The following is a 27153-nucleotide window of genomic DNA, read 5'->3' on the forward strand; positions in this document are numbered from 1 at the left end:
TTCCACATCCCTGGATGGGGGACCTAAATTTGCTTTTCAATATTTTGGTATATGGTTTGCCTGCCCCGCCCCTCCACCCCCCCCCTTCAATAGCGCCCTAGCTATTTTCTGCTATTATCTGCCATTGCTTGTGGTTTCCATATGCTAATTCCTAATAATTACTGTGTTTGTAAATATATATATATATATATATATATATCCAGAAAAATGGTGTATTTAAATCGCACACCAAGGGCTGCACATCATTCAATACCAGCTGGTAAAATACTCAAAAAACCACTTATTATTGATAAATTCATCGGCTGCTATTTATTGAAAAAAGATTAGATTGCAGGTAAATCACACCAGCAAAAGTTGGTACAAAGAGCACAAAAAAAAGATCGACAATGTGCCCACCATTCAAAAGACACACACGCTGTCCCAACCAAATGTCTACGCGTTTCGGCCGAAGGCTTCAACAGGACATCTTTCGTGGCCCTGCATGGCCAATGCAAATCTGTATGCTGTTTTTGGATACTGGACTGCCTTTGTGAGGTAGTGAAAAAGCTACCAAGAGCTGTTCAGTTTCCCTAAAATCTTTGGTTTGTCAATGTAAAACATAACTTCTTGCTTAACATCTTAAGTGTGTAGGGCTCTTTCCGAAATGGAGTCTGGCTGCCGAAAAAAGATTGTATTTAAATGGACTGGTTGATATGGAATTGGGAAACCACTTTAGGAAGGAACTTTGGGTTTGTGTGACGTGCTACCTTGTCTTTATGGATCTTGAAGAAAGGTTCTTCCAAGGTTAGGGCCTGGAGCTCACTAACACGTCTGAGTGATGTGATATCGTTTAACACCACCACTTTCCAAGAAAGTTACTGAAGAGGGCATGAACGAAAGGAGGGCCCATGAGCCTGGTAAGCACAATGTTGAAGTGCCAGGATGGTGTAAGAGGCACTCTGGGTGGCATAACCCTGTTAAGGGCACCCACGAAAGCTTTAATGATTGCTATTCTGAACAAGGAAGTATGTTATCTGTTCTGTAGATATGAGGCTAACGCTGTGAGATGTGAAAAAATCTAAGTGTAAGCTAACTCTGCTTTCTGTAAATGGCAAATAAACAATGTCTTGGGCAGTAGCTTTAATGGGATTAATACGTTTGAGTTGGCAGTAGAATACAAAACGTATCCATTTTGCAGTATTACATGCTCTGGTTGTGGGTCAATGAGCTGGCAAAGTCCATATATTCCACAGGCAATCCTAAGTAACCAAACTCTATGACTTCAAGTGTCAGATCACAAGGTTGAGTGACTTGTCTGATCTGTTCTTGATTTTGAGTGAGAAGGCCCAACCTGTTGAGCAGCTTCTCGTGGGGAGCTACTGAAAGGTCCAGCAGTATGGTGATCCATGGATGATGCACCCAAGTGAGAGCTACCATAATCATGTTGAGAGAGGTCTGTCTGATCTTCCAAAACAGAAACTGAATGAGAGGTAGAGATGGAAGAGCATAAGCAAATATCCCTGACCAGTTTATTCATCCAGCTTTGCCCTGGATAGAGGGTGTGGATACCTGCATGCACAGCTTGGGCATTTTGCTTTTGCTGCTGTTGTGAAAAGGTCTATCTGAGGAATTCCCCAATTAGAAAGTATTTTTGAAGGACTTCGAGAGTGGGTGGGGGTTTGTGGGCATTTGTGGACTTATTGCTGTATCCTGCTGTTCAGATCCGCTAAGTAGTTGTTTGTTCCTAGGAGTTACTCTGCCACCAGGTGAATATAGTGGTGGAGAGCCCACTTGCATATTGTCTGAGAGAGCTGTGACAATTGGGATGACTGTGCGCACTAAGACAACCTTGTGAGAAAGGAGATGAAGAAATGCTTTCAGGGTCTTGTACTGTGAGGTCTTGAAGATGAGCACCCCAACCCATCAGTGAGGAGTTTGTGGTCAGAATGATCCGAGGCACAGGGTCCAGAAAAAGCCACCCTTTCAACAGGTTTGTGGTGTTCCACCATTGCAGAGAGCAGCGAGTATGGCAGTCTACCAACACTAGATCCTCAAGGTGACCCTGTGACTGAGACCGATGACGAGACAAGACACTGATGTAGGGGACGCATTTAGAGTATGGCATGGGGAAAGAAGGCAATGCAGGACACCATCATCCCTAACAGGCGTTTGATAATCCTGACTGTGTGATTCTCCTGAAACGGGGGAAGTAGAGTCAGAAAACTGGCCGGGTTGTGGTGTGCTAGCCCCAAACTTGCAATCAGAATAGCACCTAGAGGGCTCTATCTGAAGAAGTTGTAGATGGGATCTGACAAAGATCATTGTGAATCCCAGTGGGTGAAGCAGTTTCACTGTCATCTAAGTGTGATAGTGGCACGGTGGTGGTGTGCTAGCTTTGATGAACCAATCGTCTAGATAAGGGAACATTTATGTTTTGCTTTCTAAGATGTGTGGCGACTAATGCTAAGTACTTTGTGAAGAATCTGGAAGCAGTCGTGACTCCGAGAGGCAGGATTTTGAACTGGTAATGTTTGCCCCCAACAGGAGTGTGGAATTCCTACAGCCCGACACCCAGGACATATTGTTTGGGGTCAAGGACAAAATTTTCATGTATGTTTTGTCCTTGGGACAAGTACCTGCAACCCCCTGCAGCATAAACCCTTTGGCTGCCAGTTTGCAGTACCATATTATGGATCAGGGAAGGGTATCTATAGTTTAGGTAATATTTGAGCCCATTTATTAACTAGTATTTATGGTTCATTAACACAAATCCTTTGTTATTAGGGTGAGCACACTAAAGAAATGTAAGCTTGGACTGCACTACTGACAGAGGTTTCAACATAAAAATGTGTATGCAAATTTGCAAAGTTTACCACTACGACGCTACATATAATGCTCCCAGAATGATCTCTGATAGCATGCAAATATGTGCATAAGCTTGAAAGCAAGATTGATTCTTTGCTTTCCAAACAAAATATTCAGAAAAAAACACACACAAAAAAGTTTCCCTTAACAAACTCCTGTTAAACTTTTAGATACCATTTCTAGTAAAATGTATTGATGCATGTTACTATTTCCAGCAACAATTCATAATGGAAAATCTTTGCAACCAGTTTCAACAAGATTATAGGAAACATGAAAATAATAAAGCATTGGTAAAGCCAACAGGTCTAATATTGATGGTCAAACGTTTGGTTTTGTCAATGTGTGTCTTGTTTTGACATGTTTTTGTTAAAACTTTATTGTTGTAGGAGCAATTGAGCCCTCACCATCACCCCTATCTGCTCTAAGGGTGATAGTCTTAGAGCAGACAAGTTGTTAAAAAAAATTGTCTGTGTTACAAAGCATGCCAGAGAGAATGGGGAGAAACTGTATATCCCTGTAAGGGTATCAAACAGGAAGTCCTGCTCGACTGGGTCCCTATGCAGCTCAACATTATGGAAGGCGGCTGCAGAAGTTACTACCCATTGATAAGATGTGTTATCCTCTGGTTGGGAGGGTCGTGCAGAGTACAAATCTGGGTTGTTGGTCAACATGGGATCAGGGCCGTACGTGTCTCATGGATCTGGGTCCTGCTGTGTCCCATCCAAATCTTTCCCGGTGTATACAGGGGATCCCTGAGGTGCAAAGTCTCATGCAGTGGGTAAGGGAGATGAACAAGGAGGGGTGTAGCGTGGAGAAGCAGGGGGTGTAGAAGGTGAAGAGGTGGAGGAGGATCGGTAAGTGTAGAGTCTTGTCCTTTGCAACCTTCTTTGGATGTGGAGAAGTGTCCAAAGCCTCTTGGAAGGATAATTTCCTCTTGAAAAGTACAGGGGGAAGCAATAATGCACCCTGTACACTCTTGGATATGGAGGCGGCGCTGTTAAAGCGCTCATGGTCTACAAAATGGGTTTCACAGGTGAAGGCGTAGCTGAAGACTGGCTAGAGTCCTTCTGCTCTGAAGATCTCGTCTCTGTGGTTTTCAGCACCAATGTTTTCGGTCAGCAAGCTTTGTTCAGCACTGAGGTGGAGGTAGTAGCTGTTCAGGTCAGTACCCAAGTACACAGAGCTGAAGTTCGTACCAAAGTGTCTGCGATGGAGGTGTCAGAGGTCGAAGATGAAGACTGTTTTGGTGTTGGCAATTTTCCTAGCTAAAACAGAGTGCGAAGCAGCCAAAACAATTTTTCGGATCAGACCATGGTCTGGTGGCAGTGGCAGTCCAGTGATCTCTAGCAGGGTCTTTTTAACAGTCTTAGGGTGGGCAGGAGGAGCCACAGTACTCACGGGAAGTGCAGATGTTAACTCGTGGCTTTCGATATTCGACTGGACATCGGAGTCCTGGATGGAGAAGGTATCCTCTTGTTCCGGCTCCTCGTTGGCATGTCCCTCCCCAAAGATGTCTAGGGTGTCGTCCGGACTCTTGTGCATCATCTCAAACCGATGAGCTTATCAGTCCCAAAGGATTTGAAGGCAACGCAGGTAGCTTAGCTTCTTGGTGATTAGGGGAGAGGCACAGCTTGCACGCCAGACGTTGGCCAGTGTGAGGAAATTTTGAGGGTCAGAGGACAGAAACAAAACAGCATCCATTCCAGCTACTCAGCATACTCTTCGGCGCCACTTGGTGAGGTAGGTCCGAAATGGGCGATGTCACCCAAGAGGGTGCCAAGTCAGTGCCCAGACAAGCCGAGCTGAACGCAATGATGGCAATACGTGATCAAGAAACAATACCATCAGTAAGGAGAAGACAGAATGAAAGATTTCAAACCGGAGAGAGTCGAAAGATGGAGCTAAGTCACGCACCAGAATCACATGGTGGAGAGGAAACAATCTAACAAAAGAGTCCATGAACATGCGAAGTATCACCAAGAAGGAGTCACTCAATCGTGTGACTCGAAAAGGTTTCTTTAAAGATAAACAACTTGCAACACTCCAGACCCAACACTAGATCGCAGGATTATGCAGCACGTGTATCTAAAGCCACACATGCCATCGAACATATAATTTAATTTGTGTAGCACACACTGCCCCTGAAGAGGTACTGAAGCACTCTCTGCAGGTTAGCACAATGCTCCAAAGTTACTGTTTTAGCTGTGATAATTGTTCTCAAGTACAATATATTAAAAAAGTTAAGTCTCTTTCGTCGAGACAACAATTATGTTAGCCAGAACATGTGCATGAGCTACATTAGCATTGTTACAAGACTCAGGGATTTAGTTATGACAGCCTCAGAGCAACAGAGAATAGCTGAGCTGTATTCTGCATATTTACTCTGGTGTCATATGTAAGGCAAGGGAGGGAATTAAATAGCTGGGTGGCTTGAGGCCTAAATGTGTTCGAGTTTATGACAAAAGGTGTGGTTTGTGTCTTACTGAAAAAAGAAGTGCACCCAGAAAAGTAAACTCATTCACTGGTGTGAAGCCCATGTCAGAGCAAGGGGTGAACCTGACAGCAGGGGGCGTTGCAAAGGAGACTCTTGTGTTCAGAACTATCAATAATGAACAAGTTATCGTTTACTACAGCACATTAAAAAAACGATTCAGGTAAGGCAATACTCTACTCTAGGCACCACAATTACCCCTTATGTACAGTGCAAGCCAACTCGACTCCCAGTTCTATCAGCAGGATCTTGCTGTCCTGCCAGGATGGAGCTGTATGAGCCACATGTCACAGGGATGCATGCTACCAACTACCAGCACCTGGCGGTGATCAGCATTCAGGCTGGGATCCATCTGTGCAGCAAAAAGCACTTCACATGCTCAAACTGAGAAGTATAATATATGATATCCCATGGAATGTGTATCCCACTGAACCTTTTCTCTCTTCTGGACTCCTGCCCCGTCACACACTATTGGCTGTGTGCATTTAGGCTCCAGCTCGTTTCTCATAGCTCTCTGCTAAGCTGCTCCGCCTTATGGATAAAAGTGTTGCAGTCTTGTTTCTACAAAGGCAGGAGCACGGGAAGCTATGGTGGTGCTGTAGATATTAAGTATACAAAAAAATAACAAGCAGCTCTAAGGAAGGGGGTGGGTGGCGGACACTAGGACATTAATTAAAAAACCTCTCACAGCAACAGAGCTTGGAGCAGAAACACAAGCACTTGTGTGAAGTACTCTTAACCAAATAAACAAGCAACGACGAGGGATGGAGGCAAGGAACAGGCACCCTCTGAAAACAGCATCTGACATTTGATCTTGGTCTTTGAATGTTCAGCAAATGTGACAAGATGTGAACAAAATTTACAGGCCAGAGAAACAGAGCAGAGCATGGAGCGTGTGAAAACAGGATCAATCGTGTTAACTGTTTTTCAACAAAGAAAAAAGTAGTTCCTAAAACAGATGCTAAAATGGGACCATTGGGCAGATATAATAAGTGGCCCATGCTCTCAGGGAGTGCTGAACACAGGACGAATGAGGAGAAAGAATAGGAGAGCGATGAAGGATCCAGCAAATGGGAAGCCTGTGGGCGGGATAAAGGCCACAAAGTATATACAACATGTCTCAGAAACAGCACAAGTGCTGTCTAATCGAGACCGAAAAAACGGGTAAAAGATAGGCAAAAACATGAAGTGAAAGAACATAATGCAGAGAATTGTGAAAGAGCTTGGCAGAAGCCAAGGATCAGGTGCAATAAAGAAGACAAGGAGCTGGTCAAAACTGGACAGCAGAAGAGTAGAAGGAGCGAAGGAGTGCCTTGAGGCCAGGAAGCCAGACCTGAAAGGACCTTGAGAGGTCAGAGGACCAGTCATAGTTAAGTGGGGGCTGAAAGTGCACTGCTAATTTTACATATACACCATGAGGCTTTAAAATGTTGAATTAAAGTATTTTTAAATAAAAGTTAATGGAATACACACAAGCAAAGGTTCAGTTCCTTCCAAAAAACAGCTCTACACTTGTATCCGATCTCCTTGATTTTCTGCTGAATTACAACACTATGCCCTGAAGGACACTATTTGTCCTAAACAGGTCACAGCAGTGCCTCATTCAATATTTTAATAATGAGGCAGTGCATTATTTTCCATTTGTTCAGTCCTTGCAAGTTTAGCTGCAGAAGATACCTAAGGTCAGATACGTCGGATGGGATAGATAAGGGAGTGTAAACAGTGAGTAGCCAGCAAATACAGGGAGAAAAAAAAAGCTGAGTTTGGGGAAGCTGTTGGTTTGGGCTAAGTATAATCAATGACAAAAGGGTAAAACTAAGCTCAAAATGCAGGAGATGGGGAATTTCCTGTGACTGCACACAATTTAAGTTCAGTTTAGGCTAGGGAATCCTAATAAAAGGTAACACAATGGGAGATCTGTACAACACTGACAGCCTGCAAGATAGCCAGACATCTTGTGGAAGTATGCATCAAAATGGACACTTTTCACAAATATATAGTGACAGAAGTTTCATCTAATTCTTGCAGCTTTAAAAGTAGTCTGATTCTTTCACTGCTTACATGTGTACACATCGTTCCAACACACAAAATACATTTCTTGCCAAGAGGAGCCACAGCTTTGCACAATGGTGGAGCAGCAAGCCTTAAAATTTGCTACTGAAAGCCGCAACTGCATTTTACAACTGAGCATACAGAGCCAAAGAGAAGGTTCCAGGGCATTCAAGTGCTTTTGCTACTTGAGAAAACTATTAAGATGCAAAGGGGAGATGGTGGATCAAGAAATCATAAACACGATTACACAGTTTGAAAGTTTCTCCAGCATTCTTTAAGGACGGAAAAAACCTGAATGCTTAGGATGCAAGCAAGCAAAGTCAAGTCAAGTCAATTCAGAGGTCTACAATAATTTCATATTTAAGTTATATAAAGGCACCTAAAGGTGAAGCGTGAAAAATGATTAAAAAGGTTCCTGAACAGCCAATGTTAAAAAAGAAATAATAAAAAATAAAAAAAGTAGCTAGCAAGCGGTCAAGTCACCAAAACACCGAAACTGTTTCAGCAGATGTTATGCAGCACAGTGAGGAGTTGAACCCACACCTCAGGATAACTGCATTATATTACATGCAATACAAAACTAACTTGTGGTGTGGCATATACAATCCCAGAATTCAGAGAGATGACGAAGGCCAATTAAGAAAACAGTTTAAAAAAACATTATTTAGAGATTTAAAATGGTCATTTAACATTCTAGTTTGTGCAGTTTACTGAAAAAAAGAAAAAAAATAGAAGTATAATACAGAATTGGGGAAAATCAAAAATGTTCCTTTTGAGAATCAACCATATTATTACATTTAAAAAAAAAAGTCTCAACATAATCCCAAGGCATGTATGGGAAAGCTCTCAAGCTATTTAGACATTTGGAAAACATAAAATTGTTAAAGAACGACTTCCAGGATGTCACACAAGTAAAGAGAGATTCTACTGTTTACGAACATAAGGGAGAAACCCCTGGCGATGATGATCTATTTCTGTAACAGTGTACCTTTTGCCCTCTGGGGTGTAATGGCAATTCGCCTAGTGCAAGAGTCATGAACCCTACAAAGTTTCTGCTTAACTAGACACTTATTCAGGAACTAGGGATCAGCATGCATTTATGGAAAAGGGGAGCAAGCAACAAATCCCCTAATATTGTTTGTGATGAAGTCGAAATCTTACCTCTGCTGAATATCTCCTGCAGCTTCTGCTCGCTCAAAAAGGCAGTGACCGCATCACTAAGGATTGGCTGCTCCTGAAGCACCAGCTTCTGACTCTCTGTCCCAGCCTGTAAAAGAGACACAGTGTGGCAAAGAAAAGCAGGCTTTGGTTGCTTCAGTGGACAGATGTAAAAACCTAAATGAGTTTTAAGCATGAATGAGTCGGACAGTGAAAACTTGGGGTTCCATTTTGTCCTCAGAAATGCATTACAACAAAACTGTTTACCCACCCCTTCTCAAGTTTAGACAGCAGTAACGCAACTACGCTGGCACTTCATCAGCATGTGATGTGAGCAAGGGAGGCTTAAAAGCCTAAAAGCAAGGTCGAACAAAGGCTACAATCACCACGCCTGGCAGATTGCAGCACAAGTTCAGTTGCCCTGCACCTTGCTCTTCAGATATTTCACCCCATGCCTTCCCTGAAGAAGTAATTACAAAATACTCAGATCTGCTCAAAGAGCCTGTCATGAAAAAGCAAAGTTATTGACAAATCTGATGCTCCCTTCAAAAAAACATACATGTGCTCTCATCTCACCACCTAGGATATGCTCTACCTATCCCTCACCCAAATCCTTGATGTGCTCTAGCTTTAAACCCTATGCAGAACTGAGTTGTTCTCTTCCTAAACTACTGAGTATTTGCCCCTTCATTTTCCATACCCAAGATATGATCTTCCACATCAATGAAGTGTGCCTCTTTTCTCCCAAAGGAAGATACCCCTTTCTGCCCAATTAGGAAGTCTTTAACTGATGAATGGCCAGCTATTTCCTTCTCAACAGCCAAGTCGTTCATTTCCCTTCCAATCTGGGATTTGCACCTTCCTTCTCTTCATTAAAGGCCTGTTTCAACCTTTATTACATTTGTACTATCTTCCACCCTTCTCTGTACTCAGCCATGTGTTTCCCATTTCCATATTCAGGGCATGACCTGCCCTCTTGTACATTTCATGTGTACGCTACTCTTCTCTACATTCAGGACGTGCACTGCCCTTCTCCACCAGATTTGTTCTCCAGTATCAGGATATGCTCTGTCCCAAACCAGAATCAGTATATTTGCCTTCATGACAATCATGCTGAATGAAATATTTTGTTGGCCCTTTTCAGGGTGATCTTTACTTCTCCAACCCCTGGCATTCAGAGTGTGGTCTTCTGCTGGATTCAGAAAGATCTTCCTTAAAGAATTCAACTTCTGGCAAAACTCAGATCTGGGTAACAGTGCGATATAAGGTAGAAAGGATGGTCAAGGGAGCTGGATCTCAAATGTGCGCAAGTGCAATAATCTGGAAGCATTTTTTTGAATCCTGACAAATTAGGCTCTGCAGTTAGAGTTTAATAAATTGAATATCATAATTCCGATAAGAACAACACTATCCATTTACAGCGCATTGCAATAACGGAAATGGGGTATGAAGATATCCATAAAAAATACATACATTTATTGTTGTTATAAACTGCAGCCACCAGGACACACGAGCATTTGAAAATTAACATCAATTAGTCTCAAAGTACTAAAATACCTGAAAGAGACGTAGGCCACTGGTGTCTGAGATGAAGTGCAGATCTCGATCGATAAAAAACTCAACTGGCACAACAGATCCAATGCCCAGCTTATCCACCAGTGGAGTGAAGGTCTGTGAACAAAAAATGATTCAACCATTTCAAATCAACCAACAATTGAAGAAAGAGGGAACAAGTGTGCCCACTAATTAAGCCTATCTAAAACACACTTGCAATGTGAAGTTACCCTTATTGTTTTGCTGCATGTTGAGGAGGGGAGGGGTGCCTGGATTGGAGGGGAAGGAAGGAGGATTGGGTGGGTGGCTCAATAAGGCAGGTTTGTCAGTTTAGGTAGGAACTGTACAAATGAAGTACACCAGATGCACTAAGCCCTAAGGTCTACTGTTATAGGCTTCCCAATCAAAGGGAAACTATGTAAATGCCGTCCTGCTGGTTTGAGTGGAGTGACTTTGATAAGTAAAATACAATCATAATCAATAAATCTTTGCTAGAAGTACACTGCTGCCTAAACCACCACCCACCTGTTGAACACCGATTGGTTACGCTGAGTATAATTTATTGCCAAAGGATATCCACAACTTAAGTGGTCGCTGAGCACGAGAATGCAAATGATCCAAATATGATCCTAATATGTTCATCAAGAGATTGGCCCAACTGGCAAGTCCTATTTCATTTGTAGCAGGAAAGGGATTGAGATTTAAAACCCAGGTAAGGTTTGGTTCGAGAACAACATGGACCTCCTAGTATTTTTCAGCCGAGTCGACCTACCAGTAATTGTGACCCAGGTCTCCACTTAATTGCACTAGCAAGACCTGGGAAAGGTAATGTAAAGCCCCAACATTATTCCGTGTAGTCCCAGCATGCGCACCAAGCATGGCCCGGTAATGAAAGGACTGAAAAGGAACAAGAGGTCGTCACAGAGGGCAATGCAGACCTCTGTCACTATTCCCCTATCAAAACCCCACACCTGGGCACTGCACCAGAACCACACCACCACCAGCTCAACTGTCAGGACCAACAGGAGAGGGGATAAAGGGCACTCCTACTTGGTACCATATCGTATTGGGAACCTGGAGAACAGAGTACCGTTCAGCACAATTGGGGCTGTGGTTGGGCGTAAGGGATTCAGATATACAATATGAACGTATGGACAAAGCCTATTTTTCGCAGGCCTCACCTTGGAAATCCCAGATGAGGGAATCAAATGGCTTTTCAAAGCTACTAAGTAAAAGGCTGGTAAGGACCAGGTGTTCCTGCATGTATCAAGTCTAACTGCACTCTGCAGATACAGGGACATGACTAAGGTACAGCATAAAGCTGCATTGGTCGGGGTGGACCAACCGGTTGAGCACTCGGAGTAGCCTGCCCCCCAGGGCATGAACACATAATTTCACATCTGCATTGATAAGATATTGGGCGGTACAAGGTACAAACGTCTGGGAGCTGACCCAATTTATTAAAGCCCACTAAGGTCACCAGGTTCTGATCCATGGGGAGGTATCCCCTCTGGGTGGCTTTGTTGTTCATATCCAGCAGTGTGCGTAGCACAATCAAGAAAAACCTACAATAGAACTCATTGGGATACACATCTGGCCCAGGGTTTCTACCAGGGTTCATGCCCTTTAAGGCCTCCTTAGTCTGTGCTTGAGTGAGTAGTAGCTAAAGTTCTAGTCACTCTGTGGAGGTCAGCCTCAGCAGTGGCCAGTAGTAGTTGTCAAGGATGATTTGGAAGCTAAACATGACAAATGAGACTGTTTCAAAGCTGCACAGGATACCCAAGGGGAAACATCTGCAGTACACAAGATAAACTTAGGTAAAAAAAACAATTATATGTACATCCACCACCAAAACAACACCAATCGTTACACTTTCACCCCAGCATCTATTGCGCTACCCAAATCAAGAAACTTAAGAACTAGGTCTAAACCTTATACAACCCTACTGTCCCCAATCTCCAATACAGACAAAACTTTGCACAGGGTATAGTGTTCCTGGTGTAGAAATATACACAAGATAACTGCATACTCTGTGTCGCACCGGTCATCTCAGTATTTCAGCAGGGAAGCCTCTCTCCTGGCATACGGCTCAAGATTCTAGTTCGGTCCCACAACGTCTCCCCTCCGAAACAGATGAGTAAATTATTTCCCCAAGTGAGCAGAATCATCTATACAACCCTTTAGGTCTCCTGAGGGCGACCCTTGCGGCTTCACTGCTGAGAGAGAGAGAGGACAGAGCAGTTCAGCACTGCAGGCATAATCACATATCAAAATCTATTACTTCCAGGTCTATTTCGCCAGTAATCCAAATGTACAGTATTCAGGCATTAGGAGGTGCTCTCGACGGCGTGGTACTATTAGTAAATAAGGAAATAACACAACCAACAGTGGTAGAAAATAAATGATTGAGCCCTTTAATGGGTTTGCCACAGCGCATGTCATTAACAACGTTGCATATTGGCACAAAAGGCCAATATGAGTGTACTGGTACATTGGAGGGGACTGTGTAGGACCAAAGAACTAGTAGAAAACTGGCTAGCATTATTATAGCTTTGGATAGCTCTTATGTGACTTCAAAAGAGAGTGAGAGTGAGAGTGAGAGAGTGAGTGAGTGAGTGAGTGAGTGAGTGAGTGAGTGTGTGTGTGTGTGTGTGTATAGACCCCTCATAAAAATGAATACTCCAGGTCTTAAATTCACTCGGGGATAAAAACAATATTTGGTAGCAATGCAATGTTATTTTAGCTCTAACAACAGTGGAGTATTTTAGCTAAGTTTTTATATGCTGCATGGATCATGAGAAAGAAATTCCAGGAATGAGGTCGATTAGTAGATAACAGTGTACATATTTTTTCTTATACTATATTTTAAAGGTATTGTTTAGTCTGCTATTTTGCTGTTTTATTTTTGTAAATGAGTAATGAATGTCAGTGTTTTTGTGTGTTTGGGATGATGAAGAAATCTAGAACTTTTAAGTGGATACCAGCATTTGCAATGCAATGGGTCTCACGTTTCCTTGAGTTAGAGCCGTTGGCGTTGTAAATTCATAACCAGACTTTCTTGCCACATAAATTTGTCGACCCTGTATCATAATTTGGTCTTTTCCTGCCACATAATCCTAGTGGCCCAGCATATAACTAAAGCACTTCCATTTACCTTCTTCCTCTACCTGCAGCCTAAAATGAAAATGTTGCGATTTAGCATTCTAATTTAAATCTGCCATGCGAATACCATTTTCACCTCCCCACCATCAGAGAGGCTGGCTGGCTAACACAATTCCCCCAAAAAAGACTCAAGACAGCCACGGAGGAGTAACAAGAGAAAAACTAGGAGGGTAACCCAAAGATATCAAGAGTGTTCTAAGAGTCATAGTGTGATAAGGATGTTAGGTTTACATGAATCATGGTCATAACTGCAATAAGGAGAGATTAATAAAACATTATTATCATGTAAACTTTTGGCATTAGACTGTAATGCCCAGAACAGCCCCTACAGGACATCACAATGAAAACAGCATTTGTAAGAAACATGGTCATGTAACCATATAGTTAGCCCCTAGAGGGCATAACCAGGTGAGAAGAAAATGGCAGAAAATAATGCAGCGCAACCATATATTTAGCCCCTAGAGAGCACAGCGCATTACACATTTTCTGAGCTAACAGGCCTACTGCAATCATATAACAAACAAGGCCCTTATAACAGTAACTAAACCCAGCTGTAAAACAAAAGTTCCAGCCATTGAGAGAGCTTAAATAGACACAATGGTGGGAGGGGTTATTACTTTGGGCTCCCCACTAACCTAGTGTGAGGACCCAGACATGTCGACATAAAGAGTGCATCGTTGTGAATGTTTTGGTGGAGGTCCCATTGTCCTTTGACCACCAAAAGCTGAGTTAGGAGCAAAAATGTTTTCTAAAAGTAACGCCCTGAAAAGCATTATGGGGCGAGTTTCCCAAGTGCAGTGACTATTTTAGCATTGCTTTCTCGCTGTCGGGAGAGCCACTTTGAGGATTTCTGTGTTTTTAACAAAGCATTTATCAAGTGCAAGTGTTTTTGAAGGGTGGAGCCAAAAGAAATGACTGATTAGTTAACATTGTGACCAGCACTTCAATACCGCCGATGGAGTTGACGCTGTTCGCTCTGTGAGCGCCATGGAGCACAAAGGGCAGAGACATACGAAAAAGTAGTTCATGCAGAAGTATATCGGCAATCGTGCAATAATCCATGTAACAGGGTCAGTCTGCAAGGAGGTAAGAAACCTGACCAAGGCAGGACAAAGGTAAAGCTTTTACCGATGACATCAAGGAATTTTTGAGAGGGAAGCCAAGGAACGAGTGAAAGTGACAGGCATGGTTGAAAGCCCACAGAATACTTACAACAGGTCAAAAAGTGCTTGCACGCTTGACCTAAAAAGGAAGATCAGGGTGGTAATTATCTCGGCTCTTCTTCACATTGGCAGTGTAATCATTGGCCTGTTGGGTCAGAGAAAGTCGGGTGTGAGATGGGAAGCTGCAGCAGCAGATAGGATCTCATACACTTGCATACTATTGCAAGTGGTAACCCTACACGGAACACTCTCTGGCCTTCTGACCATGTTTCAGGAATTTGAGGTTAAATCAGGCTACAAAATCATCTAGCAGATATTCACACACTATTCAAGGAAGGCAAATGGGACTGAGAAGTGGAAAGCATCCAGCAGAGCTTTAAAAAACTTGGTTTAGATACCTGGCAAGAAGGCCTTTTGTAAGGAAAAGCCAACACCAATACTTAGCAAAGTTTGAGAGTAAGTGTAACACTGCATACACTGTTATTGAGAATGATGAACCACCTGCTTTGTTTAAAGTGATGGCTCTGACTGACCTACTATATATAATTGTTAATACACCACGTGTACTCAGAAGCTTCTCCATCCCTCTAATGAGGAAAAATGTTTCGCGCCTGGCTTACTGTAAAATTTTAAAAGTGACCATGTGACAAGAAACCAGTCTTGCAAGGAAAAGAAGTTGTGTGTGGCAACTTTTGGATGTATCAAACTGCTATTGTACCACTCATACATTGTAAGTGAGATAATGAGTTAATGAGTAGGGCCATGGGAGTGGTGAAAGCTCATTCAATATTTTAGTTGCAACTGGTTACATTTGACGTGCAATGCTGAAATTAATACTAATACATGTTTGTGCAGCTTCTTGTCAATTGTGACGTAGCTAAGGTTTCTGTCTAGAAATGTATATTAGACTGTATTTTTTTGTATAATGTTCAAATAAAAATGTTTTAAAAAGTCAGAAGTTTTTTTATTCTGTGTCCAATGTCCTCCATAAAAATACTGATTTAAAGGATAAAGGAACTCTGAGGCCAAGTTAGATGGGAGTCCTCAAGACAACACACCAGTGGTGGTACTGCCACAGGAGCTGCGGAATGGGCCACACATCATCCCAATGACTGTGGACCTATTTCTACTAAAGTATCTCATATGTGTTTTCCTATGTTCTGAATCACTATTGCAAGTGGGTCGGCAGCGGCGGGAGGTGACAATAATACAGAATGGGTTGATACTGGGCAGGAACACATTTCTGAACCTTTGCTTGTTATTCTGTGCTATGAAGTGGGCACTTCAGACTGATACGCATGGGTGGGTGGCCTCACTAGATATTGAAAAGGTTTTCGACACCCTGGGGATTTATTTACAGGCAGTATTATTGAAGCTTGGGCTGGGACCAGAGTTCCATAAGCTGGTATGGATCCTTTATGAGCGTCCCATCGCTAGGGTGTGCACAGGCAATGTCATCTCAGATGGCTGTACTACTAAACACGGCACTAGGAAGGGGAGCCCCCGTCCCCCTTGATCTTAGGGAAGACTTTGGGGAGGGACATAGTTAAGGGCAGACTTTGCACCTTCGCAACTCTGACACAGGGGGCACCTTCGACCTGTGTCAGTTTCTCCTATACTCCACTTTAGGAGGGGTGATGGGGAATGATGGAACTTAGATAGGGACCCTGCACGGGTAGCTGGCCCATTAGAATTGATAGGAACCTTAAGGGGGCCGGACATGCTAGTTTTCACAATTATGCAGCCTTCCACAGCGATGTTGCAGGTATGGGGTCCTGGCTCTTAGGGGTTGGTGGAAGGAGAAGCTGCTGTCAGTGGAACTATACAACTTAGCAAAGGTTCTTAGGACCCGTTAGAACAATAACACAAAATGCCTAATTTAGGTTAACACGATTTAATTATGTACACCACACATACCTTTTCATTGACAAAATAGAAAAAAGTACCCAGGACGGCATGTCCCAGATGTTGCCAGGCTGATACAGATTTTCTTACGGTGTGGCATTGCCTGGTAATAGCAGACTTCTGGCAAACTTTAACCTTCTGTATATCGGATGTCACTGCCTCCATTTTACCACGTGACCCCGTGCATAGTCTTCTTCATTCTGGGGTAGTACCAAAACGAACCAAACAATCAATGGTGTTTCAAGGTCTAGCACTTGTATTAGCAAAACAACATATTGTCATGTCATGAAAGGCGACGACTGCCTTCAGATTTCTACGTGGCAGAAGGATGTGTTCCGTTGAGGATCGCAGAACTCTGGTTTGGGCAGATGGCAGAGCCAGAGATGGGAAGTGTGACTTTATGGAACAATGTAGCGTCTATTTGACTAGACTAAGAGTTATACTTACTCCTTTTGAGCCAACTGTCAAGAACCAGCCATAATACCCAGCATTGCTGTACTTTAGGTGCTGCAACGTACCGCTTGAACAATATAACTTTTGTTCTCCTCGAGACTTGGATGGTAGGAGGATGTTGGTTGTATCTTTGGTAATCGCTTCCTTTTCATTCTGTTTCATGGTGCAGATGCTCGTCTAGTCTCATATGCCTTCACCTTTTCGGGGAGGGTGACGGGATAATTGTTTCCACAGGATTGTGTTTCTCCTTTCATTAGTTTATGCATGTACTGCTGCACAGGGCATCTGGGCCAGGTTAGCTCGCACGGCAGTACTGTAGTATCCGGATGTTAACGGTGCATGTTATGAGTAATAATTTATGAGAAAAATCCTACATCAAATTAGAGAAGGGTCCATTAAAGGAATTGAAACTGCCAGCTTTCAACACATTAGACGAGTCAAAGGAGATTAGTTCCTCAGCCAACACAGAATCCAAGAAAACGTGTCCTTTTCACACTTCCTAATATATACAAAAGGACTTCAAAAATGCCACTGGGTTCTGCATCAAATCCCATTGTGGATTGAGACCGGAACCCTTACGCATATACATAATTTCTTTTATGGGACTTTTGAACATCTTACTCATATATCCATTAAACATAGCATGCACTTCATAAATCTTAAAGAAGTCTTTACATTTGATTCCAATAGGCAACTCTTTTTTCTTGGCACAAATTCTCTCTATAAAAAATCATCCTGCAGAAGGCAATGATTGAAAATATTCAACACTAGACCTGGTCTTGTTTAGTACATGCAAGCTATCATCTCCATGTTTCGCTCATGTAAATAACTACTTTCAGTTGAATGATAAATACGACCTGCTAACCAAAGATACTACGATGAGAGCTCCTTTGATGCCATACTTTGCCAACCTGGCTCAAAAGTCTTATGTTATTTCCACACATAATCCATTTCTATAATATCAGAAAATAGAAAGAAAATAAACTGAAGATGTCTTTATGGTATGGACTAGGTACACGCAATCCCATTTTATCTACTGGTTGAATCCTGCTCATCATTTTTTTTTTTTTTTTTTTAAACACCTTTTTTTTGGTCATTCTCTTTCTTTTACATATTACATCAATGCCATATATACTATCACATGCAGCTCAGGAAAATAACAGGTAAGTGATTTATTTCTACGTGTCATGCAGCACATTTCTAGATGAGGGGATTGAATACCACTCACCATGACCCCTCACAGTAAAAACATCAGCTGTTTTTTTTTAGCCTTAGCAGTAAGAACTGCAAAAGGGGATCTATATACCACATTTCAGACACTCCACTGACAGGAACACAATTCTATTACTCCAGCCACAATGCCAGGCTCTTAGGGCTACATTATACTATGGTAAATTTTACAAACCCAACAACTGTAAATTTAAGCACGATAACTTTTTTTTTTGTTTTAAGTTATACTTTAGGTGATAAATTACAAGCCAGTGGATATTCCCAGAGGCCTCAGGGTCATACTCTTCTGCTTCATGGTGCTCATGCCAACCCACTGGTTGGAGCAATGGCAGCCAACCAATGCAGTTCACAAGATCCTGCTTCTACATAACCTGCATTGTCAGGCAGAATCAACACAGAACCTGACTTTAGGACTTAAGGGTTGTTGGGTTGATTTGCTAGCATATTTCTTGATACTATCCGCTGTTGCTTCAAGGGCAGCTGTCCCCTCGGCAGGCAGTTTTTGGCTTGTAAGTGGAGCCCGTGAGTTCCCTTACAGCCTCATGGTGCCGGAGGCGCTTTCTGTAACGCACAGATAATGCAAACTGTCAAAGGGGCAGGGAGATGTTCCACCACTTGAAGGCTATAAATATGGCCAAGGACAAAAACATGGCGCCAAAAAAAAATTACATTATGGAGATAAACTAGGCTTTTAAATTCAGCCAGCAATCGCACTGGGAAACTTGAGTTAGCAATAAAAACTGCATACTTAACTCACAACTGAAGTGTATCAGACCGCTGGTGCTGCCGAAACTGCCACTGAGCCCTCCTTCCTCGGGGAACCAAGAGAGTTAAGGCATGCAAAAGGTTGGTCACAGTGCCTTTGTGACTGACAGCAAGCCACAGTTGCCAAGAGCAGATGTCAACACCACCCCTAACCCTCAAACACCAATGCTTTTGGCCATGTGACCCAGGCAGCCCCATGAATCAACAGATCAGTAAATCTGCCAACACGTGCCAGTTATCGCTCCTTCCGTATACAGGTTCAACCATCAAAAACTCACCTGAAAAACCGAAGGAACAGAAGCTAATCTGCATCCTTTGTTTACTTCATGAACAAAAATCACACATATTTTCTCAAATTAGGACCTGAACCTCTGCATATGCCTACCTGTGGGTGTTGGCAGAAGCAAGTTAAGTTAATCTACGATTCCTTACATACATCATATACTGTTTGTTTTCTATTTTTAAACAAGTCATCCCGGAAACCTTTCTTGGTTGAGAACGCAAGCACTTTGGCCTGTTGCAATCTATCTATGGGCTTTTAACCACGCCCACCTCAAGCCCATCATTATCAGTCGTTTGTGTGCTTGCCTTTCAAAAATCCTTTATCATCATTGGTAAATTCTTTACGTTTGTCCCTCCTTGTGGCAGTTTTGTTACCATCTTGGCGATCGACCTTTTTAGATGGATAATTGCACTTTTGCCGATATGGTTTACTGCGAGCAAACTTTTTTCTTGTGTCTCTCCTTCGCACTCATGGCAGCGGTGGCGATTTGAATCGGCTTGCTTATGGCAAGTGTTTTACTTCTTATTTTCAATTTATGTAGCAAGTAAAGTCCAGTTAGGAATTTACAACATTAATAGCTCTAACTCGAGCAAATGTGAGACCCATTGCATTGCAAATGCTTGTTTTTTAGCTGGTATTTCAGTGACTCATATGGACACATATTAACCCCCTATTTGTAGTATCCCAGTCAAAAGCACTAGCAGCATCATACTGTTTGAATAACTTTGCTTAAACTATAATTTGTTTAATTACTCTGTCTACTTGATCTCAATCATATATGTCATTGATTAAATGTGGGGCATGTTTCATTGTACAAGAATAACTGGACTATAGAGCCACTGGTTTGACAAGTGACATCACTTACAATCTGGGGTGGCGTGGTGAGTAAAAGAACAAAGAACTAAACCCAGATTTGTACCTGGGGGGTGGGGTGGGGTGGGGTGGAAGAGTGCTTGAAATGTTTCTGCACTCCGTTCATCATCCTTTTGTGTTGCTAAAGTTGCCATAAGTGGGAAGGGTATGCCAAGACGTGGGTCCCGTGCTCACTGGGCCACTGGATTCAAGCTAGCTTGGCTGATGAAGGACGATACCCTGAAACCAGTCCCAAGATGCTCGTTTCCGATCTAGGGAGGGCCTGGCAGTTCTGGTTGGACTGTTCCCAAGGGGAACAGGGTCCAAACTGGGGTGGCATGGTGAGCAAAAGAACGATGGATTAAACCCAGACCTGTGACTGGGGGTGAGTGTTTGAAGTTACAGCACTCCATCCATCATCCTTTTATGTTGCTAAAATCACTTACCATCTTCCAACAAACATACTTATCTATTCGAAGAAAGAATGTGAATCATCCTGACACTTTCAAAAAAGTGTGACAGCACTAAATACGTACCTCCAGTCTTCTGTGCCAAGCCAATAAATCTAACTCTCCTTGATTTAATATGAAGACCAGAGCACAGACACTGGGTGCAGTACACAAATTAACTACCTCCAAAAGAGTAAGTTACTTACCTTCGGTAATGCTTTTTTTGGAGGATAAATTAGCTACCTGTGGATTCCTCACCTAATGAATTCTCCCCATGCGTAGCATTTGACGGAAACTTCTCTCTAGCTCTGCACGTCGGCAGGGACGTCACAATTGCCCGACTCCACGCGGCTCCACCTGACGTCATCGTGGCAATAAGAGGCCCTCGTCGGCGTGCCGACGTCAGTTTACACCATTTTTGACGCGCCTTTGAAACAAATTGATGAACATCGACAATCCAAACACCTCATGATCATAACCAGTAAACCTTTATAGAAAAAGCAAACGTCAATAACAGAAACAATACCAATAGTCCTTCTTAAAAGTTCTACACCATCATGAACAAATTTAAGAACTTTCAAATTAACCGAAATGCAACTATATATGTATGTACATATATACAAATATACAAAATTAAAACATACAAATGCCCATCCAAGGCGATCTCGGTATGACCAGACAGACAACGGGGAGGCGGGAGGGATCGTGAGGAATCCACAGGTAGCTAGTGTATCCACCAGAAATAGTGTTACCGAAGGTAAGTAACTTGCTCTTCTGATGGATACAACTACCTGTGGATTCCTCACCTAATGAATAGAGTCCCAAAGCAGTACCACCTTGGAGGAGAGTGTCTGTCTCGTCACACCAGGAACTCCTGCAGCACACACCGCGCAAAATGGCCATCCCTCCGCACCTCCGAATCCAGGCAATAATGCTTTACAAATGTGAGGAGGGAAGACCAAGTTGCGGCCTTACAAATGTCCACCACCGGAACACCTCTGGCCAGGGCCGATGAGGTCGACTTGGCCCTGATCCGCTCCCCCAATGAGTAGCATATTTTAATACAAAGAACGACCCACCTGGACAGTGTTCGCTTGTGGACGGCCTTCCCCTTTCTCTTCCTCTTCCCCACATATCCAATAAAGAGTTGGTCATCCAAGCGGAACTCTCTCGTCCTGTCAATGTAAAAGCTGAGAGCCCTCTTGGGGTCCAGGCGATGGAGTCTTTCCTCCTCCTTAGATGGATGCGGAGGAGGGTAGAATGTCGAGCGAGTGATGGATTGTCCCAAGTGAAAAAGAGACACTACCTTGGGGAGGAAAGCCGCCCTGGTCCTCAAAATCACCTTGTCTTTATGAAAGGTTGTAAACGGCGGAAGAACAGACAGTGCCTGGAGCTCACTTACACGTCTAGCCGACGTGATGGCTGTTAGAAACACAGTTTTAAAAAACAAATACCTCGAGGGACAAGAATGAAGTGGCTCAAAGGGAGAGCCCATCAAAAAAGTTAACACCAGATTTAAGTCCCACTGGGGCATGATAAAAGGAGTGGGAAGAAACCTATTAGTAAGCCCTTTCAAAAACCTTAACACTAAAGGGGATTTGAACAGAGAGGGTTGATCAGGAAGACATAAGAAGGCCGACAGGGCCGAAAGATAGCCTTTAACAGTGGCCACAGTACAACCTCGCTGTGTCAACGACAAAGCAAACAACAATATATCTGATACATTGGCACTTAAGGGATTAATATGTCTCTCTCCTCACCAATGAATGAATTTAGCCCACCTGCTCGCATAGACCGATTTGGCGGAGTGTCGCCTGGCTGATAAAAGAACATCCACCACCTCTGGTGGGAGAGAAAAAGCACTCAGATTGCCCCGTTCAATCTCCAGGCATAAAGGTGCAGGCTCTGGAGGTGGGGGTGTAGAACCCGCCCCTGCGACTACGAGAGGAGGTCTGCCCTGAGAAGGAGACGGAGCGGAGGGCACAGCGAGAGTTGGAGTACGTCTGCGTACCACACCCTTCGTGGCCAATCCAGAGCTATTAGAATGACTTGGGCCCAGTCTTGGCGAATCTTCCTCAGAACCTGAGGAATCAAGGGTAGGGGGGAAAACGCGTAAAGCAACTGGCCGCACCAGGACATCTGAAACACGTCCCCCAATGCTCCTTGCTTCTGATACTGAAGCCTGCAGAACAACGGGCAGTGCGGGTTCTCCCGAGTGGCAAATAGGTCTATCCGGGGAAAACCCCACATCCGAAAGATGTAAAGAACCAGATCCGGATGAAGATGCCACTCGTGATTGTCTGAGAAGAACCGACAGACTGTCCACATGCACGTTTGAACCCTGGCCAGATGGTTTGCTATTACGCAAAGCTGATGGTCCCGAGCCCAGGACCAGAGTCGCAGAGCCTCTCTGCAAAGAAGGTACAACCCTACACCTCCCTGCTTGTTGATATACCACATCGCAGTTGTGTTGTCCATTAGAACCTGAACCGACTGACCACGAATGGAAGGGAGGAAGGCCTTGAGGGCCAAACAAATTGCCTGCAGTTCCAGCAGATTGATATGAAACATCTGCTCCACTGGAGACCACCTACCCTTGATCTCCAGGTCCCCCAGATGCGCTTCCTACCCCAAAGTGGAGGCATCCGTTATCACTGTGGTCACCGGAGGAGGCAGCGAAAACTGCTTTCCTTGAAACAGGTTGTTGTCCGCAGCCCACCATCGGAGATCCGCCGCAGTGTCTCTGGAGATCCTTATCGACTTCCTGAGATCCCCTCTGTGTTGAAACCAATGCCTGCTGATGCACCACTGAAGAGCCCTCATGTGCTAGCGTGCATGAGTGACCAACAGAATGCAAGAAGCGAACAAGCCAAGCAAACGAAGGACCTTGAGGACTGGAACAACCGCTCCTTCTTGAAACAATGGAATCAATGCCTGAATGTCCTGGATCCGCTGTGGCAGAGGAAAGGCCTGATTCAATGTAGTGTCCAGCACTGCCCCTACGAACAGGAGGCGTTGAGAGGGCTCTAGGTGAGACTTGGGCACATTTATTGAAAAGCCAGACTGAACAACAACTGGGTTGCCAGCTGCAGATTATGCAACACAAGCCCCGGAGACTCGGGTATGATCAACCAATCGTCCAGGTAAGGGAATACCGCTATCTCTTTCCTTCTGAGGTCTGCTTCAACAACCGCCATCACCTTCGTGAAGACCCGAGGTACGGAAGTAAGACCAAAAGGAAGGACTGCAAACTGGTAGTGCCGCAATCCCACCACAAACCGGAGATACTTCCTGTGCGACTTGAGAATGGGAATGTGGAATTAAGCACCCTGCAAGTCGACAGACACCATTCAATCCTCCTTGTTCAACGCCATAAGCACCTGTGCTAGAGTCAGCATTTTGAACTTCTCCTGCTTGAGTAACCAATTCAAAATCCTCAGGTCCAAGATAGGCCTCAGACGGCCATCCTTTTTGGGGATCAGAAAGTACCTTGAATAACATCCCTGACCCCTCTCCTGCTCAGGAACCAACTCCACTGCGCCTTTCAACAATAGGGACAGAACCTCCTGTTCTAGCAACAGGAGATGATCTTCTGAACAAAAAGGAAGGACGGGGAGGGAAGAGGGGGAATATTCAGAAAGGGAAGGGCATAGCCTTTTCTCACCACACTGATGACCCAGGAATCTAATGTTATGGACTCCCACATGGGAAGAAAAAGAAAGCCTCCTCCCTACAGGAGAGGCATGGGAGACGATGGCAAGAGGACTAGGGCTGCTTTCCTTGTGGCATCCCTCCTGAGGAAGAGTAAGAGGAAGGGTGCTGCTGCTGGGTGGCCCCTCTAGTGCGGACCCTATCTCGCCTCCTAAATGATCGATAAGGGAGGCTTCGATCTCCCACGAAAGGAAGCTCCTCTTCCAAAAACTCACAGCCGCCTAAACGATCGAAATGGGGTCGAAGCAGCCTGCAGGCCCAAGGACTTAGCAGGGGCCCTACATTCCTTAAAGCGCTCTAGCGCAGAGTCCGCTTTAGACCCAAACAATTTCACCCCATCAAAAGGCAAGTCCAACAACGTTGCCTGAACGTCTGAAGAAAATCCAGAAGTGCATAACCAAGCATGGCGCCTGGTGGCAACAGAGGTCCCCATGGCTCTTGCAGCAGAGCCTATGGTATCCAGTCCTGACTGAATGACTTGCGTAGCCACTTCCTGGGCATCCGAAAGTGGGCCATGCAAGTCCTGGGGCATGTCTGGTAAAACTGTCTTCGCTGCGTCCATTATAGCGTATATGTACCTGCCAAGAACGCAGGTAGCATTGGCAGATTTTAACACCATGCTACACAATGAAAAAACGTTCTTGGCAGACTGTTCCATACGCTTGGACTCTCAGTCAGATGGAACTCCCGGAAAAGAGCCAGGAGCAGAACACGAAGAACAGGATGCCTGTACGACTCTCTGGAGACTGATGCTTAGACAAAAACTCAGGGTCTCCAGGTGCAGACCTGCAACGTCTGGCCACCGACCTGCTCACAGCCGAAAAGGTGACAGGCTTCTTCCACACCTCTTCTATTGGCTCCATAAGAGCCTCATTAAATTGCAAAAGAGGATCCACAATGGCTGTAGCAGGGTGCAGTACTTCTGTCAAAACGTTGGTTTTAACCTGAGCCGTAGGCAAGGGAAGTTCCAAGAAATTTGCAGCCTTTCTGATGACGGAGTGAAAAGTGGCTGCCTTCTCTGTATACTTCCCTGGGGAGGCCAGATCCCATTCTGGGGAAGTATCAAGTCCACTGGCCGTATCCAATCCTGGAAACTCACTCTGGGGATCAGCAATCTCCCCCTCTTCAAGGATTTGCTGCTGGTGTTCCCTCTCCTCCGGAAACCTGAGGGCCTTCCTTCTGGATCTCAACTTGGCCTCCAACCTCAAAGACCGACGGCGCCTGGGCAGTCTGCGGAGTCACTGGTTGTGGAGACACCGTCGGGCTGACTTCCCTAGACTTACGGCGTCGAGTCGACGTTGACCTCAACTCCGACCGGCTTCTGGACCGACGCCTAGAGTCACGATGACGCCGTTTCTTATGACTCGACTTCCCCGAAGATGATCCATGGTGCCGCTTTCTCTCTTTCTTCGACTTGGCTAAGAACAGCTTAGCCTTGCGTTCCTTCTAGGCCTTCGGATTCATCTTTTGGCATGAACCACATTCCTGGACGTCATGATCCGAACTCAGGCACCAAAGGCAGTCGTTGTGGGGATCAGTCACCGACATTCGACATCTGCATTCTCTGCAGGGTTTAAAACCGAACTTCTTCGGAGCGGACATGTTGATAAAAACACAAAGTATCCCTTCCGAAGAGCAAACGATACAGGTAGCTAGAAAAGTAACTGTTACCGAAGGCACAGAAAAAAGGGAACTGAGGCTGGCACGCCAGCGAGGGCCTCTTATTGCCACGATGACGTCAGGCAAAGCAGCGTGGAGTCGGGCAATTGTGACGTCATCGCCGACGTGCAGAGCTAGAGAGAAGTTTCCGTCGAATGCTACGCATGGGGAGAATTCATTAGGTGAGGAATCCATAGGTAGTTATATCCATCAGAATACTTGAATACCAGAATGTAGGAGGTGAATCCAAAACAGTGCAGCAAACACTAACATCTTGTTTTGCACCGCTGACCCAACTGACATGCTCACCTACTCCTATCTATTCCTCACCTTCTACTCTATTGAATGGTACCCACATCCAAAGAACTCAATAATTGTTAATGCACAAACTAACAGCCTCTCAGTCTTTGAAAATTAGCCAACTTTAGAGTCCAATAATGAGAAAGTATAAGGAAAAGCAGAAATTTCAAAGGGGACTCTAAACCTCTACTACAAACATCCATGTAAATATAGGTCATTCTTTCAATGATCTTTATCTAATAAACTTGGCATAATGGTCCAAACACAGGCCCAGGAGATTCTCAGAGACAGACATTTACACAGGCAGAGTGTGGGCCTAATTTAGATTTCGGCGAACGGTTTACTCGATCAAAGGTGACGGATATCCCATCCGCCGAAATCTAAATCACATTATTTCCAATAGGATTTATATTTCAGCTGACAGGATATCTGTCACCATTGTGACTGAGTAACCCATCCGAAAAAACCTAAATCAGGCCCAAAGTCCCAGAAGGGGCTGAATATACATCATTAAGACCCCACTCAGCTTCAGTCCCAGGCACTTAATTTTGAAACACTTTCACATTCACAGGCCTCGATAAATCTACTCACCCACTCACTATAGCGAGGCAGATTTTATCAGGGCAAGATATTTTTAGGTCCATCTACTCCAGTGTGGTGAGCGAGTTTGAGATGGCAAAGAACAGCTGATCCAGAAAGTGAATGAGCAATAAAGATGCCTTTAAATTTTGGGTTTATCTTGTCACAGTTGCTGTGTTCTCAAAGACAAAGGTCACATGTCAAATCATGTCTTTTTACAATTTGCTGCTTTTTTTTATCCTGGAAATTTTTAGAGTGAACTGTGACAATTGTGCTTTAACAGACAACCTTTAAAAAGCTTCCTAATTACCTATACAAATATTCCAAAATAAACTTCAGTAGATAGGAAAGCAAATGTTTAAAAGAAAAAAAAAAAAAAAAAAAAACTCAGAAGTGAGGTGGAAACAGGATCTAAATAAATCAGAATACTTTACCTGGTAATGTGCTAATTATAAATTTGCCAACCCATTTTCACGAATTATTGTGTATACACTATATATTTTTATCGCCCCTACATATTAGTGGGAGTGTTTTGAGGCCACT

The 27153-nt window shown here is 44.0% G+C and overlaps 1 protein-coding gene across 2 annotated transcripts in view; it reads right to left on the minus strand.

The window, feature by feature from the left end:
- The window catches only part of KDM3B (lysine demethylase 3B), an 892876-nt gene that overhangs the window by 826616 nt on the left and 39107 nt on the right, over positions 1 to 27153 (minus strand). For both annotated transcript variants that reach the window (XM_069244431.1, XM_069244432.1), the window contains exons 3-4: positions 10103 to 10216; positions 8549 to 8654 (exon numbers count right to left, since the gene is read on the minus strand). In XM_069244431.1, coding sequence (XP_069100532.1) covers positions 8549 to 8654; positions 10103 to 10216 — 220 coding nt within the window. The remainder of the gene's footprint in view (positions 1 to 8548; positions 8655 to 10102; positions 10217 to 27153) is intronic.

This window comes from Pleurodeles waltl, chromosome 7, assembly GCF_031143425.1.
Source record: "Pleurodeles waltl isolate 20211129_DDA chromosome 7, aPleWal1.hap1.20221129, whole genome shotgun sequence".
In the NCBI taxonomy this organism is placed as follows: Eukaryota; Metazoa; Chordata; class Amphibia; order Caudata; family Salamandridae; genus Pleurodeles; species Pleurodeles waltl.